The sequence below is a fragment of the Pleurodeles waltl genome, chromosome 11, assembly GCF_031143425.1.
Source record: "Pleurodeles waltl isolate 20211129_DDA chromosome 11, aPleWal1.hap1.20221129, whole genome shotgun sequence".
In the NCBI taxonomy this organism is placed as follows: domain Eukaryota; kingdom Metazoa; phylum Chordata; class Amphibia; order Caudata; family Salamandridae; genus Pleurodeles; species Pleurodeles waltl.
In genome coordinates this window covers 204,401-215,504 of record NC_090450.1, presented here as the reverse complement: position 1 = coordinate 215,504, position 11,104 = coordinate 204,401, and the positions used below count along the sequence as shown (strand labels likewise).

Below are 11,104 nucleotides of genomic sequence, written 5' to 3'. Positions count from 1 at the left end.
GGTGCAGTGAGTCCAGAAGGTGCAGTGCACAGTGTTAGGGGTGCAGTGAGTCCAGAAGGTGCAGTGCACAGTGTAAGGGATACAGTAGGAGCAGTGCACAGTCCTAGGGGTACAGTAAATCCGGTAGGTGCAGTGCACAGTGTTAGGGGTGCAGAGTCTAGTTGTTAGGGATGCAGTGAGTCCAGAAGGTGCAGTTCACAGTGTTAGGGGTGCAGAATCTAGTCGTTAGGGATGCAGTGAGTCCAGAAGGTGCAGTGCACAGTGTTAGGGGTGCAGTGAGTCCGGTAGGCGCAGTGCTGAGTATTAGGGATGCATTTGGTACAGTACACAGTGTTATGGGTGCAGTAAGTCCAGCAGTGCAGTGTTAGGGGTGCAGTGAGTCCGGTAGGCGCAGTGCAGAGTATTAGGGATGTAGTTGGTGCAGTGCACAGTGTTAGGGATGCAGTGAGTCCAGAAGGTGCAGTGCACAGTGTTAGGGGTGCAGTGAGTCCAGCAGGAGCAGTGCACAGTGTAAGGGATGTAGTAGGAGCAGTGCACAGTGTTAGGGATGCGGTGAGTCCAGAAGGTGCAGTGCACAGTGTTAGGGGTGCAGTGAGTCCAGCAGGAGCAGTGCACAGTGTAAGGGATGTAGTAGGAGCAGTGCACAGTGCTTAGGGGTACAGTAAATCCGGTAGGTGTTGTGCAGAGTGTTAGGGATGCAGTAGGTGTAGTGCACAGTGTTAGGGGTGCAGAGTCTAGTTGTTAGGGATGCAGTGAGTCCAGAAGGTGCAGTGCACAGTGTTAGGGGTGCAGTGAGTCCAGAAGGTGCAGTGCACAGTGTAAGGGATGCAGTAGGAGCAGTGCACAGTCCTAGGGGTACAGTAAATCCGGTAGGTGCAGTGCACAGTGTTAGGGGTGCAGAGTCTAGTTGTTAGGGATGCAGTGAGTCCAGAAGGTGCAGTGCACAGTGTTAGGGGTGCAGTGAGCCCAGAAGGTGCAGTGCACAGTGTAAGGGATGCAGTAGGAGCAGTGCACAGTCCTAGGGGTACAGTAAATCCGGTAGGTGCAGTGCACAGTGTTAGGGGTGCAGAGTCTAGTTGTTAGGCATGCGGTGAGTCCAGAAGGTGCAGTGCAGTCTTAGGGGTGCAGTGAGTCCAGCAGGAGCAGTGCACAGTGTAAGGGATGTAGTAGGAGCAGTGCACAGTGCTAGGGGTACAGTAAATCCGGTAGGTGTTGTGCAGAGTGTTAGGGATGCAGTAGGTGTAGTGCACAGTGTTAGGGGTGCAGAGTCTAGTTGTTAGGGATGCAGTGAGTCCAGAAGGTGCAGTGCACAGTGTTAGGGGTGCAGTGAGTCCAGAAGGTGCAGTGCACAGTGTAAGGGATACAGTAGGAGCAGTGCACAGTCCTAGGGGTACAGTAAATCCGGTAGGTGCAGTGCACAGTGTTAGGGGTGCAGAGTCTAGTTGTTAGGGATGCAGTGAGTCCAGAAGGTGCAGTTCACAGTGTTAGGGGTGCAGAGTCTAGTTGTTAGGGATGCTGTGAGTCCAGAAGGTGCAGTGCACAGTGCTAGGGGTGCAGTGAGTCCAGAAGGTGCAGTGCACAGTGTTAGGGGTGCAGAGTCTAGTCGTTAGGGATGCAGTGAGTCCAGAAGGTGCAGTTCACAGTGTTAGGGTTGCATTGAGTCCAGAAGGTGCAGTGCACAGTGCTAGGGGTGCAGTGAGTCCAGAAGGTGCAGTGCACAGTGTTAGGGGTGCAGTGAGTCCAGAAGGTGCAGTGCACAGTGTAAGGGATACAGTAGGAGCAGTGCACAGTCCTAGGGGTACAGTAAATCCGGTAGGTGCAGTGCACAGTGTTAGGGGTGCAGAGTCTAGTTGTTAGGGATGCAGTGAGTCCAGAAGGTGCAGTTCACAGTGTTAGGGGTGCAGAGTCTAGTCGTTAGGGATGCAGTGAGTCCAGAAGGTGCAGTTCACAGTGTTAGGGTTGCATTGAGTCCAGAAGGTGCAGTGCACAGTGCTAGGGGTGCAGTGAGTCCAGAAGGTGCAGTGCACAGTGTTAGGGGTGCAGTGAGTCTGGTAGGTGCAGTACACAGTGTGTTAGGGGTGCAGTGAGTCCAGTAGGTGCAGTGTACAGTGTAAGGGATGCAGTAGGTGCAGTACCCAGTGTTAGGGGTGCAATGAGTCCAGCAGTGCACAGTGTAAGGGATGCAGGAGCAGTGCACAGTGTTAGGGCTGCAGTGAGTACGGTAGGAGCAGAGTGTTAGGGATGCATTTGGTGTAGTGCACAGCGTTAGGGTACAGAGTCCAGTTGTTAGGGGTGCAGTGAGTCCAGTAGGTGCAGTGCATAGTGTTAGGGATGCAGTTGATGCAGTGCAGAGTGTTAGGGTGCAGTGAGACCAGTAGGTGCAGTGCACGTTGGTAGGGGTGCAGTGGGTCCAGTAGGTGCAGTACACAGTGTGTTAGGGGTGCAGTGAGTCCAGTAGGTGCAATACAATGTAAGGGATGCAGTAGTTGCAGTGCAGTCTGTTATGGGTGCAGTGAGTCCAGTAGGTTCAGTGCACAGTGTAAGAGATGCAGTAGGTGCAGTACAGTCTGTTATGGGTGCAGTAAGTCCAGTAGGTGCAGTGCTCAGTGTTAGGGGTGCAGTGAGTCCAAAAGGTGCAGTACACCGTGTCAGGAGTGCAGTGAGTCCAGCAGGAGCAGTGCACAGTGTTAGGGGTGCAGTGAGTCCGGTAGGCGCAATGCAGAATATTAGGGATGCATTTGGTACAGTACACAGTGTTAGGGGTGCAGTGAGTCCAAAAGGTGCAGTACACAGTATTAGGAGTGCAGTGAGTCCAGCAGGAGCAGTGCACAGTGTTAGGGGTGCAGTGAGTCCGGTAGGCGCAGTGCTGAGTATTAGGGATGCATTTGGTACAGTACACAGTGTTAGGGGTGCAGTAAGTCCAGCAGTGCAGTGTTAGGGGTGCAGTGAGTCCGGTAGGCGCAGTGCAGAGTATTAGGGATGTAGTTGGTGCAGTGCACAGTGTTAGGGATGCAGTGAGTCCAGAAGGTGCAGTGCACAGTGTTAGGGGTGCAGTGAGTCCAGCAGGAGCAGTGCACAGTGTAAGGGATGTAGTAGGAGCAGTGCACAGTGTTAGGGATGCGGTGAGTCCAGAAGGTGCAGTGCACAGTGTTAGGGGTGCAGTGAGTCCAGCAGGAGCAGTGCACAGTGTAAGGGATGTAGTAGGAGCAGTGCACAGTGCTTAGGGGTACAGTAAATCCGGTAGGTGTTGTGCAGAGTGTTAGGGATGCAGTAGGTGTAGTGCACAGTGTTAGGGGTGCAGAGTCTAGTTGTTAGGGATGCAGTGAGTCCAGAAGGTGCAGTGCACAGTGTTAGGGGTGCAGTGAGCCCAGAAGGTGCAGTGCACAGTGTAAGGGATGCAGTAGGAGCAGTGCACAGTCCTAGGGGGTACAGTAAATCCGGTAGGTGCAGTGCACAGTGTTAGGGGTGCAGAGTCTAGTTGTTAGGGATGCGGTGAGTCCAGAAGGTGCAGTGCAGTCTTAGGGGTGCAGTGAGTCCAGCAGGAGCAGTGCACAGTGTAAGGGATGTAGTAGGAGCAGTGCACAGTGCTAGGGGTACAGTAAATCCGGTAGGTGTTGTGCAGAGTGTTAGGGATGCAGTAGGTGTAGTGCACAGTGTTAGGGGTGCAGAGTCTAGTTGTTAGGGATGCAGTGAGTCCAGAAGGTGCAGTGCACAGTGTTAGGGGTGCAGTGAGTCCAGAAGGTGCAGTGCACAGTGTAAGGGATACAGTAGGAGCAGTGCACAGTCCTAGGGGTACAGTAAATCCGGTAGGTGCAGTGCACAGTGTTAGGGGTGCAGAGTCTAGTTGTTAGGGATGCAGTGAGTCCAGAAGGTGCAGTTCACAGTGTTAGGGGTGCAGAGTCTAGTTGTTAGGGATGCAGTGAGTCCAGAAGGTGCAGTGCACAGTGCTAGGGGTGCAGTGAGTCCAGAAGGTGCAGTGCACAGTGTTAGGGGTGCAGAGTCTAGTCGTTAGGGATGCAGTGAGTCCAGAAGGTGCAGTTCACAGTGTTAGGGTTGCATTGAGTCCAGAAGGTGCAGTGCACAGTGCTAGGGGTGCAGTGAGTCCAGAAGGTGCAGTGCACAGTGTTAGGGGTGCAGTGAGTCCAGAAGGTGCAGTGCACAGTGTAAGGGATACAGTAGGAGCAGTGCACAGTCCTAGGGGTACAGTAAATCCGGTAGGTGCAGTGCACAGTGTTAGGGGTGCAGAGTCTAGTTGTTAGGGATGCAGTGAGTCCAGAAGGTGCAGTTCACAGTGTTAGGGGTGCAGAGTCTAGTCGTTAGGGATGCAGTGAGTCCAGAAGGTGCAGTTCACAGTGTTAGGGTTGCATTGAGTCCAGAAGGTGCAGTGCACAGTGCTAGGGGTGCAGTGAGTCCAGAAGGTGCAGTGCACAGTGTTAGGGGTGCAGAGTCTAGTTGTTAGGGATGCAGTGAGTCCAGAAGGTGCAGTGCACAGTGCTAGGGGTGCAGTGAGTCCAGAAGGTGCAGTGCACAGTGCTAGGGGTGCAGTGAGTCCAGAAGGTGCAGTGCACAGTGCTAGGGGTGCAGTGAGTCCAGAAGGTGCAGTGCACAGTGTTAGGGGTGCATTGAGTCCAGAAGGTGCAGTGCACAGTGCTAGGGGTGCAGTGAGTCCAGAAGGTGCAGTGCACTGTGTTAGGGGTGCAGTGAGTCCAGCAGGTGTGTGCACAGCTTTGCATGTACGCACTCTCCATTCCAGGCTGAGCCCATGACGCGGCTCCCGGCGCAGCGCCTGTGACTGACAGCCGGCTGCGCGCGCTCTCCCACCCCGGCGCGCGGCCCTGGCCGCAGGCTGGCCTCGCGCCCGGCGGCCAATAGGAGGAGGCCGCACGCGCGCTGCAGACGGGCGGGCGCGTGCCCCGCCCCGGGCGCCCATTGGTGCAGGTGAGTGTGGGAAAGAAAGGCGGGCGAGGTTCACACGAGCCGCGCGCGTGCGGGGGGCGGAGGGGCCTCGGGGATATGGGGCGGAGCCAGGGTGGGGGCGTGGCCAGAGGCTTAGGGGGGTCCTGAGGGCGCCTATATAAGGAATCTGCAGAAGTCCGAGGTGGAGAGAGAGCAGGAACAGCTCATATCGCGCCGGTCCCAGACATTGCACTGGACACTGACTGCACAGGGCACTGATTGCCTGCACAGGGCACTGATTGCCTGCATAGGGCACTGATTGCACAGGGCACTAGCGTCCCTCGGTGTGCAGGAGCTGGACACGGCACAGGGCGCCCTCTGTGTGCACTGGACACTGACTGCACAGGGCACTGATTGCCTGCACAGGGCACTGATTGCCTGCACAGGGCACTGACTGCACAGGGCACTAGCGTCCCTCGGTGTGCAGGACTCGGACACCTCACTGGGCGCTATCTGTGTACACTGCACAGGGCACTAGCAGCTCTCGGTGTGCAGGAGCTGGACACGGCACAGGGCGCCCTCTGTGTGCACTGGACACTGACTGCACAGCTGCCTGCACCGGACACTGACTGCACAGCAGCCTGCACCGGACACTGACTGCACAGCTGCCTGCACCGGACACTGACTGCACAGCAGCCTGCACCGGACACTGACTGCACAGCAGCCTGCACCGGACACTGACTGCACAGGGCACTGATTGCCTGCACAGGACACTGACTGCACAGCTGCCTGCACTGGACACTGACCGCACAGCTGCCTGAACCGGACACTGACTGCACAGCTGCCTGCACTGGACACTGACCGCACAGCAGCCGCACCGGACACTGACTGCACAGGGCACTGATTGCCTGCACAGGACACTGACTGCACAGCTGCCTGCACCGGACACTGACTGCACAGCTGCCTGCACCGGACACTGACCGCACAGCAGCCTGCACCGGACACTGACTGCACAGGGCACTGATTGCCTGCACAGGACACTGACTGCACAGGGCACTGATTGCCTGCACAGGACACTGACTGCACAGCTGCCTGCACTGGACACTGACCGCACAGCAGCCGCACCGGACACTGACTGCACAGCAGCCTGCACCGGACACTGACCGCACAGCAGCCTGCACCGGACACTGACCGCACAGCTGCCTGCACCGGACACTGACCGCACAGCTGCCTGAACCGGACACTGACTGCACAGCTGCCTGCACTGGACACTGACCGCACAGCAGCCGCACCGGACACTGACCGCACAGCTGCCTGCACCGGACACTGACTGCACAGCAGCCTGCACCGGACACTGACTGCACAGCAGCCTGCACCGGACACTGACTGCACAGCTGCCTGAACCGGACACTGACTGCACAGCTGCCTGCACTGGACACTGACTGCACAGCTGCCTGCACCGGACACTGACTGCACAGCTGCCTGCACTGGACACTGACTGCACAGCAGCCTGCACCGGACACTGACCGCACAGCTGCCTGCACCGGACACTGACCGCACAACTGCCTGAACCGGACACTGACTGCACAGCTGCCTGCACCGGACACTGACTGCACAGCAGCCTGCACCGGACACTGACCGCACAGCTGCCTGCACCGGACACTGACCGCACAGCTGCCTGAACCGGACACTGACTGCACAGCTGCCTGCACCGGACACTGACTGCACAGCAGCCTGCACCGGACACTGACTGCACAGCAGCCTGCACCGGACACTGACTGCACAGGGCACCAGCAGCCCACGGTGTGCAGGAGTTGGATCCCGCACTGACCGCACAGCTGCCTGCACCGGACACTGACCGCACCTGAAGGCTGACCCCGGGTCCTCCCTGACCCCTAGCCCGGGGACATCTTAGGACCCCCGCGGGACCCTCCACCTCCGGACCCGAAGGATGCCCGCGGACCTAATGGAGAAGAGTGGCCCCTCCGCGGTGGCGGCCACTCCGGCCTCCCTGCACTGCAGCCCGGACAAGCCCAGGACTGCCTCGGAGCACCGCAAGGTGAGAGCCTCCCCTGGTCACTGTGGGGGCCCTGTTGGTGGTCAGTGTGGGGTTACTGTTGGGAGCTCCTTCATGGGTCACTGAGAGGTGCCTCCGGAGGGTCAGTGTGGGGGTTATTGTGGGGAGCTCCTTCAGGGGCTACTGAGAGGTGCCTCAAGGGGCTCAGTGTGGGGGTCACTTTGGGGAGCTCATTCATAGGTCACTGAGAGGTGCCTCCGGAGGGTCAGTGTGGGGGTTATTGTGGGGAGCTCTTTCATGGGTCACTGAGAGGTGCCTCCGGAGGGTCAGTGTGGGGGTTATTGTGGGGAGCTCCTTCAGGGGCTACTGAGAGGTGCCTCAGGGGGGTCAGTGTGGGGGTCACTTTGGGGAGCTCATTCATGGGTCACTGAGAGGTGCCTCAGGAGGGTCAGTGTGGGGGTTATTGTTGGGAACTCCTTCATGGGTCACTGAGAGGTGCCTCCGGAGGGTCAGTGTGGGGGTTATTGTGGGGAGCTCCTTCAGGGGCTACTGAGAGGTGCCTCAAGGGGCTCAGTGTGGGGGTCACTTTGGGGAGCTCATTCATAGGTCACTGAGAGGTGCCTCCGGAGGGTCAGTGTGGGGGTTATTGTGGGGAGCTCTTTCATGGGTCACTGAGAGGTGCCTCCGGAGGGTCAGTGTGGGGGTTATTGTTGGGAACTCCTTCATGGGTCACTGAGAGGTGCCTCCGGAGGGTCAGTGTGGGGGTCACTTTGGGGAGCTCATTCATGGGTCACTGAGAGGTGCCTCAGGAGGGTCTGTGAGGGGATATTGTGCGGAGCTCCTTCAGGGGTCACTAAGAGGTGGTCCAGGGGGGGTCACTGTGGGATTTCTGTGGGGAGCTCTTTTAGGGGTCACTGTGTCGGTCCTCCCAGGGGTCGCCGACGGGGGTCTCACCTGGTCGAGGACTCCCCAGAGTTCCTTGCACCATCTAAGGTTGGTACAGAAGTGACTAACGATTCAGGCCTAACTTTGTTAGTGTAACTTGGCCACCCCCGCCCCCGGGAACTCTGCAATCGGTGCCTCTTCTCGGAGGGCCTCTGCTCCTGGTCATGGTCGGAGATGCACCTGTGCGCATTGCCCCAAGGGTCCAAGAGCACCCCTCATCGGGGGGGCACACGGGGTCAGGGGTATTCTATATGGCCTCCCTGGCCCGGGAGTGAGCGAGGCCCCATGGTCGGTGGTAGGGGCAGTGGTCTGCCATGCCTCTCTCGTCATGGGTGGGGGTTACCCAGGGTCGTGTCAGTGGTGGGAGGGTCTGGTCAGAGCGCGGGGGGGTTATCCGGGACCCCCCTTCCTCCTGTGCTGACGCTCCCTCTTTCTTTCAGTCCTCCAAGCCCATCATGGAGAAGAGACGCCGGGCCCGCATCAACGAGAGCTTGGGGCAGCTGAAGACCCTCATCCTGGACGCCCTCAAAAAGGATGTAAGTGCCTGTGTTTGCTGGTGGTGGTTGGGGTGTCTGGCTGCGATTGCTGGTGGTGTTTGGGGTGTTTGACTGTGTTTGCTGGTGGTGTTTGAGGTGTCTGTCTGTATTAGCTGATGGTGTTTCGGGTGTCTGCCTGTGTTTGCTGATGTGTGGTGTGCCTTCCTCCGTTTGCTGGTGGTGTTTGGGGTGTCTAACTGTGTTGGTTGGTGTTTAGGGTGTCTGTTTGTTGGTGGAGCTTGAGGTGTGCAACTGTTTGCTAGTGTGTGGTGCGGCTGCCTGTGTTTGGGGTGTCCGACTGTGTTTGTTGGTGGTATTTGAGGTGTCTTACTGCTTTTGCTGGTGGTGTTTGGGGTGTCTGACTGTGTTTGCTGGTGGAGTTTGAGGTGTCTGACTGTTTTTTGCTGGTGGTGTTTAGGGTGTCTGACTGTTTTTGCTGGTGATGTTTGGGAGGCGCCTGGCTGTGTTTGCTGGTGGTGTTTGAGGCGTCTATCTGTGTTTGATGGTGGTGCTTGTGGTGTTTGGAGTGTCTGGTGGTGGTTTGGGTGTCTGGCTGTGTTTGCCGGGGTGTGCTGTGCCTGTCACCGGCGCTTGACGCCTGCTCCCTTTCTCACACGTGTCTGACGCCCTCCTCCTCCTCCTCTCTCCCCCCAGAGCTCCAGACACTCCAAGCTGGAGAAGGCAGACATCCTGGAGATGACGGTGAAGCACCTCCGGGGGCTGCAGCGGGCGCAGATGACGGGTGAGTCCGCTGACCCCCTCCAGGCCTCGGCCACATGTGCTCCGTGGCTGCGCTGCGTTCCCACGGTCTGGGAGTCATTAAAGCGCCTCTGCTCGGGGTGGGGGGACTCACAGGCCTTGTCTGGAAGTCTCTGATCCAGAAGCGCGGGCATCGGGCGGAAATCGTGCCCTCTCAGCGCTATGACCTCCTTCACGCGCAGAAGGGGCTCTAGGCGCTATATCTTACATGGGTGGCTGCATTGTTTTAAATTGATACAGTCGTGTATTTCCCTCCCGGCCTTTTGGTTGGCAGTTTGTGGTCCGGATACATTTCGCGCCGGCTGTGACACCCCTTATCTGCTCTCCATGTCACCTCTAGTGGTGCCTTTCCATTGAGCGCCCCTTGCGTCTAGCGCTTAGAGTTAGGAGCCTTGCTTTAGTTCTAGCGCTAACTTCACCCTCTAACACCGCGCGCCCCCGCAACCCACGTGCACGGCGCACTGTCTCCTGCGGTCACTGACATGCGCGCAGATTGCTATCGTTTCTAAGCGCTATGTTGATTAAACTAATGATCCATTTCTCCCCCAGCTGCTCTGAACTCGGACCCCTCCGTTCTCGGGAAGTACCGGGCCGGCTTCAGCGAGTGCATGAACGAGGTGACCCGCTTCCTGTCCACCTGCGAGGGGGTGACCACCGACGTGCGCACCCGGCTCCTGGGCCACCTGGCCGGCTGCATGACCCAGATCAACGCCCTGAACTTCCAGGCCCAGCCCCAGGGCGCAGCCGGCAGCCCCCACGCCCCCTTCGGACAGCCCATGCTCCAGATGCCGGGGGGCCCTCCTGCGGGCACCCCGGGGCCCTGCAAGCTGGGGGTACAGCCCGTGGACTCTGCCAAGGTGTACGGGGGCTTCCAGATCGTGCCAGCCGCAGACGGACAGTTCGCCTTCCTCATCCCAAGCTCGGCCTTTACGCACAGTGGCCACTCTGCGCCCGCGTACCCTGGCACCGGGGTGCCGGCTTCAGTGTCTCCGGGGGCCCCCTCTCTGACCACTGACTCTGTGTGGAGGCCCTGGTGAGGGGCGCTGGGTCCATGGAGGCTGGAGCGAGGAGCGACCATCACCTGAGAGCTGAGGCACGTCTTGTGGAGTCCTGCGAGGGGGGCACCGGGTCCAAGGAGGCTCCACGGAGCGCCTGGTACACGCTTTGTAGAGTCCTAGCGATGTGCCAAGCGCCTGGGCAGGGGCGTCCGGATGGAGACCTCAGTGAGGGCACCCACCGCTCACTGCCCAGGCCTGGGCTATCTGCTGGGCTGAACTTGAACAAGGCCATCATGAAACTGTAAACTGAGGGTACCTGAGGGTGTTCTCTGTGACTATTGGCATTACAGGAAGACCCTGTTGAGGGCACCCTGCGGGCCTCGGAGGTGGGGTACACTAACTGTATGTAGGCCCTGGTGAGGGCACCCAGTGGGCTTGGGGGTACCGTGTAACCGCAGAGAGGCCCTGGGGAGGGCACACCTTGTGTTTCTATGACTAGGGTCCAGTTGAGCCCCCGTTTCTGCAGAGACTGAGTAGTGACGCGAATGCACTGTTTGTTTTTGAAGATCTATGTTCTTCCTGGTTGCGCATTTTATACGAACAAACATTCAGTTTTATGAAATCTTTTTATAAACCAGTTTTTTATGGTTTCTATGTGACGCCAAAGACACAGACGCTCTTATCAAGAAATCTTCCTTCTGAGAAGGGTTATTTGTTTAATAAAGTTACGAGTTTTGTACTTGAGTTCTCTCGTGAAAGCTGTTATTTGCCTCCTTCGGCGTCCACTTCCAGCCACTTCCCTCCCACGACGGTGCAGTGACTTTATACCTCAAGAGCACACGTACCCTTCTTGAAACCCGCATTTCTGCAAGTTTTCCGAACCTCATTTCGAAGACCCCAACAGTCCTGCAACACCCACACCCACCCACCGGCTGTGAGGGACCCATAGCGCC

General features: G+C 57.9%; 1 protein-coding gene across 1 annotated transcript; it reads left to right on the top strand.

Annotated features, from left to right (window-relative positions):
- The first annotated feature begins 5,092 nt into the window (after positions 1-5,092).
- Positions 5,093-10,895, top strand: HES1 (hes family bHLH transcription factor 1). Its single transcript, XM_069212738.1, has 4 exons — positions 5,093-6,955; positions 8,299-8,394; positions 9,049-9,136; positions 9,703-10,895. Exons 1-4 carry the CDS (start codon positions 6,848-6,850, stop codon positions 10,188-10,190), a joined length of 780 nt encoding a protein of 259 aa, XP_069068839.1. The 5' UTR covers positions 5,093-6,847; the 3' UTR covers positions 10,191-10,895.
- Positions 10,896-11,104: the final 209 nt, after the last annotated feature.